Source organism: Mastacembelus armatus, chromosome 6, assembly GCF_900324485.2.
Source record: "Mastacembelus armatus chromosome 6, fMasArm1.2, whole genome shotgun sequence".
NCBI classification, from domain to species: Eukaryota; Metazoa; Chordata; class Actinopteri; order Synbranchiformes; family Mastacembelidae; genus Mastacembelus; species Mastacembelus armatus.
In genome coordinates this window covers 16,680,292-16,696,053 of record NC_046638.1, presented here as the reverse complement: position 1 = coordinate 16,696,053, position 15,762 = coordinate 16,680,292, and the positions used below count along the sequence as shown (strand labels likewise).

At 40.5% G+C, this 15,762-nt stretch overlaps 1 protein-coding gene across 2 annotated transcripts in view; it reads right to left on the bottom strand.

Moving 5' to 3' along the window:
• The window catches only part of LOC113132452 (guanine nucleotide-binding protein G(o) subunit alpha), an 85,241-nt gene extending 69,820 nt beyond the window's left edge, over nucleotides 1-15,421 (bottom strand). Inside the window, exons 1-2 of one of the 2 annotated variants that reach the window (XM_026310516.2) lie at nucleotides 14,500-15,421; nucleotides 13,589-13,631 (exon numbers count right to left, since the gene is read on the bottom strand). In XM_026310516.2, the coding sequence (XP_026166301.1) occupies nucleotides 13,589-13,631; nucleotides 14,500-14,617 (161 nt within the window). In that variant the 5' untranslated portion in view covers nucleotides 14,618-15,421. The remainder of the gene's footprint in view (nucleotides 1-13,588; nucleotides 13,632-14,499) is intronic. The other variant, XM_026310515.2, reaches the window with a different exon arrangement.
• Between the last annotated feature and the right edge of the window lie 341 nt (nucleotides 15,422-15,762).

Below are 15,762 nucleotides of genomic sequence, written 5' to 3'. Positions count from 1 at the left end.
TGACTTTCACATCAGGGCAAAAACACAAATCTATACTGCGGAACAAGGACAAATAAATGTTGTACGTGTATGATGTGCCCATCAGTTAATATACCTATAACAAAATTACATACAGAGCAGATGCAACTTTGCAGCAGAACATTTTTTCTTCCATGGTTCCTTGCACCAATAAAGGGTGAAACAAGGACAAAGGCTTAATTGGATGCTGCAGTCTCTGCAGAATCAGTGTGTGGAGCTGCAGATGAGAAAAAAATAAAGTAATGCATGTTTCACAGTAACATAAAACTTCAGTCAGTAAGAAAACCTGAACCTTGAACCCAGTGGTGCCGTACATCTGGAATCTATCTTGTTAACATAACATTATCAGCTTGCTCTGTGGCATCATGACAATAAAGACTGTGTGTAATTTTAAAATAAGGGTAAATGGTTGTAGATGGCTAAATGATATGCAATATGCATTTGGGAAATATTTTTCCAAATGTGGTATATTATGTAACGCTTCCATCATGCAGAAATTATTGTGGGAGGGTTGATGGAAGGACACAGCAGAACCATTATTGTGTTTCTAGAAAGTTAATGCTATTACCTCTATTAACCCAAGAGAAAGGCACACCGACAGTGCAAGAAAGGGTAGTCACAGAAAGAGAAAATACCACTGAAATAAGAAGATGACTACAATGGAGCTATGATTTATCAGATCTTATCACAGGTGTTTCACATGTTTTTATGTGCTCCAGTGCGTGTGCTGGGGTTGTTGGCCTGCTGACATGAGCTTACATGCATGAGGACCTTTTTTCATTATCCACTCTCCAAGCCCTTCTGTCAGCATAGTGAGAGCACTGTGTGTGCGTGTGTGCCTGTGTAATTTCCCGAAGCTTTGGCACAATCTCCACGGTGACCTGCAACATGGTTTAGTTTCACACAGGGCCAGACAGATGGACAGAGAGACAGGCATATGGGTAATTTAACCACAATATAAATCCACGATATCATTACATGGCTGCCATTTTGGAGGGCAAATAGCAGGTGTTTTGTGTAATGACAGATGTCAGCAAGTAATCAATAATCACATTGAATAATCACCATTTAGGGTGCTCAACTGTAAAATTTGACAATCAATACATTTTAAATAAATAAAAAAATGTCATATATTCTTATGCAAATTCAAAAAGGTTGTTTTGTGGTTTGGCAGTTTGATTCACAAGGTAGCTAGCCAAGGTGGCAGCCACGTGCTCAGTCCTGAGAAAAATTATAAAAGAAAATAAAATTGGTGTTACAGTATCCATGACATTGAATTAAACTGCAACTTGCCACTGCTCATAAACATCAAAATAACTCTTAAGGTTGAATACTTCTCTCATTCTTCCAAAGGTCAGGAGGTCACACCATCACCTGCAATTTATTAAACATTTTCCAGAAATTAACAGATCTACCCATTTACTTTGTGCATGAATTATAACAAAATAGCTCCTATCAACATTCATGCATCCATCATCTACATCTGCTTATTCCTATTTAGGGTCAAGGGGATCTGCAAGAGCTCTATTTGGGCGAAAGGGAGGGGTACACCCTAGACAGATCGCCAGTTCTAAGGCTTCTATCAACAGCACACTAAGTTTGCATACACACTGTCTAGGTGTAATATCGTTTTTCAGTGTAAGCACATTAAATGTTTAAAATGTGCTCAGATATTGTTGACAAATATTTACAAAAGCCATAAAAGGGTAAAAGTTAGCTGATGAATGCATATAATTTTTAACATCAGGCTATTCTAGCAGGCTTGTTTGTTCAGCTGCCTTTAAGGTGTTTACTAAGAAGGTATATGATATCGATCTTAGCAGATATTAGCCTCAGCCTGCAAATGGCAAGCTTATAGGGACTTAAGTAATGAAAACTGCTAAAGTACCATAACCTTTTTTAGACCTGGTGTTAACCAAAATGATCTTCGAAACTTCTGTTAGACAGTATACTAGAAAAACACACACAAAGGATTAATAGTGTAAAATGGTCATCTTATCTACTCTAACACTAACAATGCACATACTAAGTAAAATACATTACACACACATTAAACACATACTGCCAGATAACGAACATCACACAACACCACTAAAAGAGAGGACTTTGTGGTCCACATAAAACTTCTGTACAACCTTGAAACACACACACAAGCACAAACGTCATGACAATCCCAACACACCTGCTCTACTCCTCTGTCGACCATTATCCTCCACACTCTTATTTTTATCCTCACACCTACTCATGTGAACACACACAAACACAAAACCTAAATACCGCACTGTGCAATTTGGTCTTTATCTCTGTTCTGTATTGTTGCTACCTATCACAGTTTGTCCTGAGACAATGAGACTGACACACACACACGCACGCAGGCACACACACACACACACACACACACACACGCACGCACACGCACACACACACACCGCCCTGTGATTGGTTCTCAATTGCTTTGCTGTGCATCCACTCACTCTGCAGTCTGTGTATTTGACAGAGCTCTTAGTTGTGACAAAGTGCACACTGACCAAGTCCTGTCAGCATTGCCAGACAATGTATTTGGATGTGGGTGTGTATATGAGCATTAGACGAGTGTAAAAGGAAGTGCAGAGAGTGAAAGAAAAAGAGAGAATAAAAATGTGATAGGTGATAATAAGTATGAGCAATAGCATGAACAAAAAGTGAGATAATCAAAAAAAAGAAGCTATAAATAACCAAAGGTATCAAAAACGCACCCCCACCCTTCCCACTCAAATGAGGAGAAAGGTTTCGAACTGCTTCTCAGTGAGGTGACAGAGGATATGATGTTAGAACACACACACACACACGCACACACACACAATGAAAAGGAGGCATCAGCTGCTCTGTCATTTGGTTCCACTCACTTGCCATCACACCTTGAGGTCAAGCAGTCACATCCTGAGCACACATACTATCACACACACCTCTATGCTTTTAGTTCCATATCTACTTTTCATCAAATATCACATCACATAACCCATTTTCCAGCCATACTCATAATGGACATGTGGCTCTAGAGAAAGCAGTGCTGGTAAGGTGTGGACTACCATTTTTGGTTCAGAGTGGAATATCTTTATTATGACAGACAGACCTTATGTTCCCCTCAGGATGAACTGTAACCACTCTTGTGGTACCCTGACCTTAATGGTAGCAGGGTAATACACCACTCTGAGCATGAGCACTATGTAACTATGAGCACATTAGTATGCTGATGTTAGTATTTAACAAAAAAAAAAAAAAAAAATAGCACTGCTGCGTCAAAGTACAGCCGCAAAGGGCATTGCTGTAGACTGTCTTGTGACCAATAGACAACCATTTAAAAGTTTGAACAACACTGCTGAGTTAAAGTAAAAATTGCATCCAAACTTCACTTATATGTTTGTCCAAAGACACTCAAAGAAGCCAAGGTTTATGGCTTTGCCCAAAAGTGAATATGAATAATTTCTTTATAAGGTTGTCTATGATGTACTTCCAACCCCATCAGACTTTCAAATCTGGAGTAAAGCAGAGTTTCCACTGTGCTCAAGCCACAAAATAATAGGGCAATACAGATGGACACACAAACAGGCAGTGAAGGTTATAGCTAAAGCATCGGTTTAGGTATAAAGAGGGCTATTTCGATTGCAATAGCGTACACCAAAGCAGAGGAGTAACCAAAACCTACATCCAGAACATCAGCAGGCATCTTGGCATCTGCAATCGACTGGAAGTTATTGGTAGACCCTGAGCCCAGCTAAAGTACCCCAACTGCCTTGATGTCAACAGGGAATCATGGCTGTCCAATAAGAGCAGCACTGAACTGTGTTTCAAGAAAGAAACATAAGAAATTATACATCACTGCCCAACACTGTTCCTCAGTGTTTACAGTCCTACTATCTGCTGAGGGAGTTCACCTCTGTGCTATAGGAGTGCCCCAAGTGGAGGACAGATTACACTGACTTTTAAGTTGTAGCTGCTAACATAAGGGCAGTTTTTTTTTCCCAGGCACTTTTTCTTTTATTTTAGTTGGTCGCAGAGAAGCAGACAGCATTTAAAAAAAAAAAAAAAAAAACCCTCCATCACATGTTGGAGTCTGGACTTGAACCACCGACATCACACACTATGCCTTGTGAACATGGGGCACCAACCGGAACCCAAAATTGGTCATTCTTAAAGATAGTTTGACAATCCTGGAAAAACCAGCAAGAGGAAGCTCAAATTTGAAACTTCTCTCCAAAGCCACTCCTCCAGAACACATCAATGCACACTGTCTGACTAGTTGTTTTTTTTTCTACATGACAATGATGAGAAGAGGATCAAAGGACCTCTCATAGCCCGTGCGGATGCAACTTAGCTAATGCTAGCAACTGGCTAATATATACATAACAGTTATGCTGGCTGTCAGTACAGATTTCAGGAAAATAACCGAGAAGAGGAGACCTCCCGGGTTCCTTGACAGGTTGCAAACCTGGGCCCTTTTTGCTGTGAGGTAACAGTGCTAACCACTAAGCCACTGTCCTGCCCATTATAGTTTCCCTTACAAATAAATAAAAATCCCTGTAAGGAATAACCCATATCTTTGACTTCTGTGCCCGTTCTGAGATGTAATTTATATCTTACCTAAGAAAAGCCACTGTAAGACTGGTAGATTAGGAGCTTCTACTCTTGCTCAGTTTTTCAGACTAACTGTTTATCTCAGAAGGGCAAAAGTCCTCCTGAATGCTGGTTTGGTCATGTGCTGGAGAGTTCCTGTGCCAAGGGATCCAGCCTGCTTCACAACAGTTCAGAAGGGATGTTAGGAGTTGTACTCACATGCGTGTAAACCAAGGCAGACAGGAGAGCAGAATAGCTACAGTTCAGTATTACATCTGGGAAGACCTCATTAAATCTGTCTGCCATTACCTCTATGTTTCACTGTCACATGTTATCTCTATCTGCCCCTTTGCTCTGCCAAGTCCTCTTTCCCTTATGCCTGTGTCCTCTCTCTCACTCTTGGGGTAAATTTTCACCTAATATCATACTTATCTGTCGGTCTCCCCGGCTCACCGCCACATTCTTTGTCCCCTTATCAAAGAATTGATTTCACTCCTTGCTCCTAATTATTTTTCTTCTTTTTGACTCTCCTACTGCTTCATTTCCTTTTCCATATGCAATTAACTATTAATTAAAAACACAGCATTGATGCACAACACACCCTTTCTGCCTCCCCCAGGGACTGATTTCTATAGGGAAACACACAAGCACACACAGTACTCTCCCGCACACACATGAACACAGGTTCTCACCTGGCAAAGTTTAGTGTGGCAGTTCAAAAGAGTGCATGTCATAACCTCTATCTAATTAACCGGCAGCATATAGTCACACCCAAAACCTTACAATGAAGCCGTAAATTGATTTTTATTTGTGGGACCTTTTTATTTTACTGACTGGAATCCAAGGTGCTAGAGTTAAACTCCATCCTATACATTTTAAAACACAAGACTCTGCTTGTTGAAGGTGTGTCCCCTGTGCAGATATTTCACAGAAATCGGTATTTGATAATCAGGAAAGAATGTCTAGCCATGATGATACAGCTGCTGCTGTGGGTTGAGGCCATATGTGGTCAATTTCTCAGAACCATTTTGTAACTGTAACACTCGCTCACTATCTCAAGCAGTCACACTGCCAAGTGTGTACATTTCAGGTCAGATCTTGGCAATAGGCATATTTTACAGCCCTGTGAACAGACTTAAAAAGGATAATATTTAAATATGGCACGTGTGAAATGCAGAAAACCCAACAGTCAACAACTATCCTTCATACGAAATTTATCATTATGTAAGTAGAAGAAATGGTGACTCCTATTCTGCACTTCTAGTTGTCAGTACAATTTTGAGAAGTGATATCCGGAAGTGCAGATTAGTGAGTCTGTACAGTTATGGGAAGTGGTTGTACAGCAGCAGTTGATAACATCAATATTTTAACAAGCATAAAGCAAGTGTACTCTATTATTTTTGGCAGACTGAGTCATTGGTAGACTGATAGAACCTCTAGACAAGAGATGTTGAAGTAATGAGACAGAGAGGGAAAAAGAGAAGTAGGGCCACAGGTTTAAATGGGCCATCCCAGGTATAAAGGTAAAATGTAATTATTCAGTTCTCCTGTTTTACTGATTGCCAGCACTGAGCATTTACTCTGAGCCATTCCAAATGGCAAACAAAGGAAGCCCAGTCATCTGGTGAAAAAGGAATGGGGCCTTCCTAATGTTCAGATAAATGACTGGTGTGACTGAGACATAGAAAAACACTTTCAGTTAAGATTTATTTTCTCTACAATTTAAACACCTTTTTGAATGTAAATAAAAACCATCTGTTTAATTCCTATTAGTTTTAACAGTTTGTTGTTTTAATTTTTAGCTTGGCTCTAGCGATGGCAAAGTCTGCCAGTCAGTTGTCCACATTGGTCCAGACCACAAAAGCTCAACTACTGGATGGATTGACACAAAATGTGGCACAGATATTTGTGATGTCAAGAGAATGAACCCTAATGCGTTTGGTGACCCTCTGACTCTTTGCCCAGTGCTAGCAGAAGTTCTAAGTTTACACTTTTCTTGTCAAATATCTCAACATCTACTGGATGGATTTGGTGCAAAGCACTGGCTCACACTGATGATCCTCTGACTTCTCATCTACCACCATCTATCAACCTCAGCTGAAGTTAAAATCAGACATTGTGATTTTAAGGCTTGACCACTATTGTTGCATGAAATTTGAATGAAACCTAGTGATGTTCCTGTCAGTGTTCTAATTAGCAAATGTCATACTAACACAAACTAATATAAAGAATGTAGCATAAACATTTTGTCTGCTATTATTAGCATGTTACCTTTTTTATCATAAGAATAATGTTAGCCATAATTAACATACAGCCCTATAAACGGAGGTAAAGAGCCAATATACCGTCACAAACAAAGCTGCAGAACATCTGATTATAAAGCTGAATCAACACCACTCTAACAGTGTCAGAAACAATTAAGTTATTTTTACACAAAAAAAAAACAACACAAAAGTAGTGCTAAAATCTACACTAGTTATCTTCTGACATTTATGTCCTATGGTGTGATACCAACACAAAAATAAAAATACCCATTCAAACACCCACAGTTCAAGTGACAAACCCAGCCAGTAACCATCAGCTGACTTTATATCAGCTGAGTGTGGTCACTATAACAAGACTCCATTGTGTCAGTGAGCTGAACTGACATGAAATCTGCCAAAAAGTCCTAACACACACACACACACACACACACACACACACACACACACACACACACACACACAAAAACCACTCACTCACACAACCACATCAACACATTCACACCAACAAAAGCAGTGTACCAGCATGCATCCGCATTCACATACTCACACACTTTTTCCTTCCACAAAAGACCTTTGTTTTTTATAAGAAGCTCTGATTAGCGAACAGACCACACACAGTCACACTGACCTGGTCTCATACAACTGTGCTGACCAAGGAAGAGAGAACAGGGCTTTGAGCAAAAAATAACATTTAATATACTAAAAAGAACAAAAGCAAGCAAACAAGAATAAACACGAACATAGAGAAAGGAAGAACTCTGGATTACATTCGGCTCTTGTCTTGTCTTCTACCTCTTACTGACTTAATGCTTTCTGACAGCTGATATACTGAAAGACTATGTGTAGATAGGCTTAAATTCAGTACTTCACACCTGAAGAAAGTAGACAGCATATTTTTACTTACATAAGCTGTTCTGCACAGCTATAACTCTATGAAGGTCTCTGGGAGGTTTAGGAACGATACAGATGACCAATTTAAATGTCATGGGACTCTGAATCCACACCAATCACTAAATGGTTCTTGTGATAAAGCATTTTTACAGAAAGCTCCTGCATAAAGTAAAAAGCAAAAACCTTTGACTCGTGCCTTAACTGCAAATTTTTGTACCATGCATTATATAAAGACATGAATAAAATCACAAAAATCAAGGTGCTATGACACAAACATTGTTCCCATAAAATGTATAGGGCTTGCAACAAATCCTTGAGGAAATCACGGAATTGGATTACAAAAAAAAAAAAAATCCTCGAAGCAAATTCTTTGCTTTGTTTAATTACGATCATTTGCGGTATCGGAGCTGCTCTGCCTAGGGATCACTGTTCCACACAAATGTCCGTACTTTGGGTAACGTCATTTCAAGGTGACCCGTCATTTCTGTCTCAATTTTTACTTTCAGTACATTCTGCTGATAATATTTACACATCTGAATGCTAGATATTCATTTGTAGCAATCTATGTTTATATTGTGGTGGGCCTTATTTTTACTCGCATATACTGTTCTTAATATGCTTAACACTCACTCGCTGCTTGACTTGCTAGGTTGTTAATGCAACCAGTCTTGCTTCGCCTATTTTCTCTTCTGTGGTTTCTTCGGGTTTCTTCTTCAATGAAGCTACCAAACGTTTTCTTATTGATCTTGATTACGTGTCTATCATGATATATATAGCTATTGTTTTATCACTCAGCCCCATCAGTGGCAGTGGCAATAAGACCTTTTATAGTCACTAATATGTACAGTGTATTATAAAAGCCCTGTCAGAACACCAGGCATAGAAGACCTTTCTTGGTGACTCTCTTAGTCTCGATGACATGTTTTTTGTCAAAAACAGCTGTCTCACATATTTATGGTATCTCTAATTGCTGCATTTGGGTCATGATCTTTAAATCGCGCTAATATGCATTTACCTGTCAGACATTTCAAAATATGTACACAGTTTGCATGGCAAATGTGCGCGTTTTGTTACTTTACATTAAATTTAAAGTCACACACACACACACACACACACACACACACACACACACACACACACACACACACACACACACACACACACACACACACTGAACTCTGTTTGGGTCTGGTAGTGAGCACACACTTACACAACCCAGCTATCATAAAATGTTGCCTTGCTGTTATTTCACAGTTCACTGAGGCAGCCAATCAAATCATTCGGGTGATGAGCACGCCCACAGCTATATTTAACCAATGAAGGATGACTATCTGGCTGACGGACTGTTTCAGATGACCAGTTACAGACTGCCTCTTCACACAAGACATGAATTGGTGCCAACACCACCCTGCTCTCCGGCCCATGCTTTTTTGCTCATTTTCTTTCCTTGTGTCTAGCTTCCTCTTCCTGGGATGGCTAATAATTATCAAAGCGAACAGAGTCCAGAAGAAAAGTACCCGTTGCACTCCACCCTTGACAACCCTGTCTTCATCTCCCTTTGTCACTTCCTCTAGCTTGCTTAATAAGTGAGAATATGTTCTTTCACTTGCCAGTCTGTCTCCTCTTGCTCAGAATGGCTTAGCTTGCCTTTTCTTACCTCCCCAACCTCATTCACACTCATCCTCCCTTCACTCTCTTCACCTGGTTCTTTTTACACTTCCACATCATTTTACCCTTCTTTGAGAAAAAAAAATCATTGTGCTATAACTCTCTCCCCTTTTTTTCACCAAGTTGTCTCTTCTCATCACACCTCCCTCTTCATCCTTACTTTCAGCACTCTGTCAAACTTCCTGCTTTAATTTCAGTCGTTTTTATCTCCGCTTGCTGACTTCTCTTTTTCTTTCTCCCTATTCTCTGAGCACTTTCTTTTATTCAAACTCTCTTTCCGTCTCCCTCCATCTTTATCACACTTCTCCCCTCTGCCTTTATGCACAAAATGCCACCACCTTTTCCCCTCCCCTCCCCACTTTTTATTCTCCTCTTCTGAAGCTTAAACCTAATCATCTCCTGTTCTGGAGAAACCGCACGCGCGCGCTCACACACACACATGGTGGGAACAGCCTGTGGGAAGTACTGCAGTCATAAGGGATGGACAGCGTTTGTTCTCCCCTCGGCCAGTCGCCTCTGATCACATCAGCAAGGCACAAACACACACACACAGTAAAGGCAAGGCAAAGACTAAGGAAAAGAGAAAGGCACAATGAGATGCTCTGTATATTATACACATAGTAATAGACTGACTGAATGGATTTGATGTTTTTACCCAGACTTGTTTTCTAAGAAGCTTTCTTGTAAACAGTCCATTGTGTCTCCCATATACAAAGGCGACACCACCCTCAACTGGATTTTCTCCCCATGTGAGACCGTGTCTCACTCAGACAATCTCCTTCAACACCACTATCCACATAACAATGTAAAAATTGTTCAATTATAAAAAACGTGTCTCTCACTCTTCCAACACTTCTGCCATTTTCATCTCCACAACTGCTAACCATTACAGAGTGTGCCATGGCAAATAGTTACATTGCTAGACCTAATTAATAAATACATTTGTTGCCAACTATTTTAATGATTGATTTGTTTGGATTTTATTGATTAGTTGTTGCAGCCCTAATTCAATGTCATCAAGATGAAAATTTTACCCTTGACTGCATTGTTGAGAATTAAAAAGAACTATAATAATTAATTATGTTAGTTATTCATTGTTAATGATGAATTAGCTTAAAAAAAATTGGGGCCTGTAAACTAGAAGTAATTCATTTTCTGGTACAGTTCGTCCCATTTGTGGCATTTGCCCTTAGCAGAACTACCCCTGAGGCAGGGCATTTATGTGTAGAATGCAAACAACTCACATATAAGGGGAGGGGGCTGAACTTAAAACACCTACCACCACCAGGGGTAGGGCATCTAAACTCTTTCTGCTTTCTCGGTGACAGATCTTGCTGCCTGATTTCTTCCCTAAACTAGGCCTATATGAAAATACTACTCCATTAAATTATTTCTCTCACACACAGTGAACACTGCTGGGGAGGTCAGTTTGCCAGCTGGGAAGCGAAAGAACCTTTGCCCATGTCTAAACACACTAGCTCCACACACAGATGGCAGCTCCATCTGAAAACACACTAAAACACCCGCATAGCTCTATGCAGGGGATAATGATATGTTGTTCACAAATGACCAAGTCCATGGGATTGCTGGCCAAGACGTTACACTCACCGATAGCTGACCATGTATGCATACATAAACACCAGCATATGACTTTCCCTTAGATTCCCCAGTATTTAATACATTTTTAAATTAAATTCTTCATTCTTTCTCCATCCTTGTTTTAAACCTGTAGTCTTAATACGTACTGTAGTTTCATGCCATGATAACCAACTCGTTCATACATTACTGTATCTGACTCTTGGCCCTACATCTGTTTCTCATGCACACACACTGAAGTGCACCTGTGCTCCTCAGAGAGATGTTATCTGTATTTTGTTGTGAGTTATTGCCACACGGTGATTGCATCATCTCATAAACCTATAACCTGTGTTTCAAAGGAGACGCCGACAGAATCAGAATGTACTGGTAAATCTGAGTTGGCCAAAACACATTTCAAATTGGTTCCTTGAGGAACCTATAGAATATATTCAGTCAGTCATAACCAACAGTCTTTAAAGTGAGCACAATACAGTATTTTTCCACTGTATTGTACAGATTGGTAATAGACTCCGTATTTCCACTCACTGAGATCACATGCTCGGCTAAATCTAATCCACTCATCTCTGTCTCTCTTTCTCTTGCACACACACATACAATTGGTCACTTGAGCACGCCCCAGATGTTCAAAGCGCTGTGAAAGAAAATGCAGTAAGGGCTTTGCACTCCTCTGATGCAGGTCCAGAAATAGCCAAATGTCTCTGAAAAGGCTTCCACGGAGCTGTCCCCCACATGCAAAGCTCTCTCACTCTCTATAATATCAGACCCCCATCTGTAAATAAAAACACTAGAATGTATTAAGAAAAAGCTACATTTTTGGCTGCAAATTGAACCATTCAAGCAATTATTCCAGTCTAGAAGAAATGGTTTGCAGTTTTGTAAAGGTTGGCTCTCCTGCATATATTGTTTTTCTACACAAATCATTTACAGTCAGTACATCACCTTATCAAAAAAGAACAGAGCCACATACCATTACGTTGTTCTCTGGATGGAAATAAGGCAGCCACTGAGAAGCATCCAAAGCGTATTAAATACAATCTTTTTTTTTTTTTTTAAATAGTGCTGTCTGCCAGAAAGACTTTCATCAACTCATCCATAAGCATGAGCAAGAAGAACTTGTAATCTGTGATCAGGAAACGGAAATATGAAGGTGATGGGGCACGTGTGACTCAAAGAAATGAGTACAGTGTAAATGAACTGGAAGGAAACTAGCTGAAGTTCTGTAAAATTAATTTAATTGTAGTAACCTAGACAGCCATGATGCACATCCCTGATACAAGTAATCACCAAGAAAAATTCAGCTTTGTTAAATAAAACAGCTATAACACCTGCATTGTTCTCATATTCAGGGGAAATTAGACGTAAAAGGATGCAACACAGGAGATAAAAAAAAACACATATGTCAAGACTAGATTACAAACAAAAAAAAAAAGACAAGGTGGGGGTTGGATTGGATACTGAGTATGCTGTTGCTATACCACCCTATGTGAAGCTAACTTTATAAAAAAAAGAGCTTTAGTAAATCCTGTACATATATTTCAGGATTATTAGAATGATATATTAAATATGAAAGCACTATTAAAGTATGATAAGGTTCCTTGAAACACTGAACTAACTGCCACAGATAAGTGGCTCCTATAGGAATAATATAAGGACATTATACTGATACCATAGGAGGAAAAAAACAAACCAAAAAAAACAGCGGTAATTAACTCACTAAATTCACTGCTAAGTAGCACAGGTACAAATTAAGTCTCTACAGGAGAAGTACTAAGGTGGTATTTTATCACAGCTGTATTAGACTGAGCCCTGGTTATGAAGTAGGTCTTTACAGACAATGCCAAAAGGCCACCCACCCACACCCATCCACACCCAATTTAAGAGCACTCAGTGTCAAATGATGGTGCCACAACTTACAAACAAACTTACACCTGAGAAGCTGGAGCCAATAAATTTTGTCAAAATGACATGTGAGCACAACTATAATGCTTGTTTAAATTTGTGTAACCATGCTTACACAAAGTTGCTCCAGAACTACTAATTATTTTTAATGAGGTCTGGTGACTTGGCCACACCTCACCTCTGAAAAATACAAGCATGTCTAAGAGAAGTCATTTCAAATACATGTAGTAAATGCTACTGGTAAACAGACTGGACACAAATGAAAAGGCTTCTTGCTTGAGGGATGACATATTTCACGATATAAATGAACACCTGTTTCAAGATTCTTCATATGTAACAGCAGATTACCGTACCTGCATTATTTTTTCCACACCCAATCTGGTAAATCTTTCCACCCATGCAGAGTCACATAGGGTGTCTGACAAAGCCAGTCTCAATATGGGTTGTGGTCCGGGGTACTGTAGGGGTAGCAATCATGCTTTATTCTTGTAAAATATCTAAAAGGAAGATGCTATACAGGCTAAAGGCCAGCAGCTACATTTTGAGATCCAGCTGCATGCACTTTATATGTATGCATGTATGAAATAGACAGAAAGAAAAGGTGATAGAGGGAGACACACTGTAGGGTTATTAGACCGTGTGTATTAGGGACTTACTTCATCTGTTTGACGATGGTGCTTTTCCCTGACTCTCCAGCCCCTGAGGGATAAGAGACAAGAAGACAGTGTAAACAGGCTGTATGTGTGTGTGTGTGTGTGCGTGAAATAGAGAGCAAGATGGAGACAGAGTGAGAAAGAGAGAGGAGTGGGGTGGGAGAAAGTGAGATAGAGAGAATGAAAGAAAGGGAGAGCCAGCCTCTTAAAAACCTAAGTGAATAAAGACAGCAGCAGCAGGGTGGAGATGAGATGAAAAGATGGAGAAAGTGGTTGCACCCTTTCCTCCCTCCTGAACATCCCTCTTTATTCCCTCTTTCTGTCCTCCATCTTTTAACTGATATAGACAGACTGATGATGCCATATATATTAAATACTTTAGGCTAATTGCCCCCTCCCCAAAAAAAACAATACTGAATTGATGACCCACCACAAACCAATGAAGCAACATTTCCACCAGCCCTCCATTGCTGCATACTGCCATTTTTTCCTAGCATTCATCTGCAGTTATCATCTGATGTAGGCTAGTCCCCACCTTCTACCTACATACTGACTGATTCTGTACAACTGCATTTTACCCACTTGGCATACCCTTAATGGATAAAATCCTGTTATAGCAGATGGGCTTTACAGTGATGTAATATGGGGGGGTGGGGGGTGGGGGATTTCAGAAGGGAAATAAAATCAAATCGATCTAATCAATGGCCACACATGGGATTTGTGTTAATATCTATGTATTTTAAGGTTATGGTGATGATATTTTTATTATTTTCTTATTCTCACCAGCACCCTCAGTGATGATCATCTCTTGCCAAACGCCCACCCCCAACACCACACCTTTTATCCCCCCAAAGCGGTTCATTATCTGTGGCTGTCAGGGCCCTACGGTAGGGAATTGACCCGGTAGGTCTTACCGAGCAGCAGCAGTTTCACATCTTTGGCCGCGGTGAGCCCGTCCTCCTTCAGGTTTTTCTCGATGGCTTTGCTCCGGTCCAGAGCCGCCCTCTCCTCTGCGCTCAGAGTACATCCCATGGTTAGAGAACACAGCTTGGTAGTGTCACCGGTACCGGGGTCCACGGGAGAAAAAAAAACAATAAAAAGGTGGATTTAATCAAACTTGTGAATGAAAACCAAACTGGCGGCTAATCCTTTTTTGTCTTCCTCTGTTTCCTGCGCTCGCCTTCGATCCCTCTCTGCTCCCTCTGTCTCTGTCTTTCGCTCTCTGGGCAGCTCCCTCTCTCGCTATCAAGCCGGAGACTCGGTACCGTTAAAGCATTTAAATCACGGATCCACTCGGTCTGACCCACAACGCAAAACAACACGATGTAGCCTCCGCTGCCGTTTGTTTCTCAACCGCGGTGTCGGTGGGGCTCTATCCGTCCGTCCTCCGCCTCTCTTCTGATTTTCTGTCGGTAAATCACGGTAACGGTTCTCTTCTTCTCCGCTCGTCGGTACTTTGTGTTACTGGACGCCGAGGAGCAGAGCTCGCATCGTTTGCCTCCAGCACGACGTTCTCACGCGGCTCAGCGGACTTTCCTGCGTTACTGCCTCCCGGTAGCTCCGGTACGGGCTCGGTCGTTCGTTAGTTCGTCCGTTCAACTGCAGGTTACTGACGTCAGAGGAGTGAAAAAAACCGGGGAGAGAGCAACCACACTCCCAGTGGCGCGGCCTGCTGGTGCGCCGCCGTATAGTGCCTCTACCGGCTCTTACGGGCCAACATGGTTAGGATTTACGTTAAAACAAAGCTGAGAGTATAAAAGAAATATTTTATATAAATTAATCACAACATATTTAACCGATTAGTGAGGTCAAGAGCCCCTTCTTCTTCTGCTGCTGCTCCTCCTTCTTCTTCTTCTTCTGAGAGAAGTGGGCAGGAGGGCTTCACCTCTAAGCTACCTAAGTGGTACTTTTTCAGCCACATCCTGTGTAGGTCTTCATCAGCAAAAATAGTTTCAGAAATATGACGTGCCTGAGCTAGTTTCCATGTGTTGTTGCAAAGGGCCTGAATACTTATATAAATGTGATATTTCAGTTTTTCCTTTTTAATAATTTTACAGACATTTCCAAAATTCTATTTTCACTTTGTCAATATGTGGTACTGAGTGTAGAAAATGATATTAAAAAAAATTATTTAAACAATTTACAATTAATTTAAAACAATAGTATCAGACTGCAAC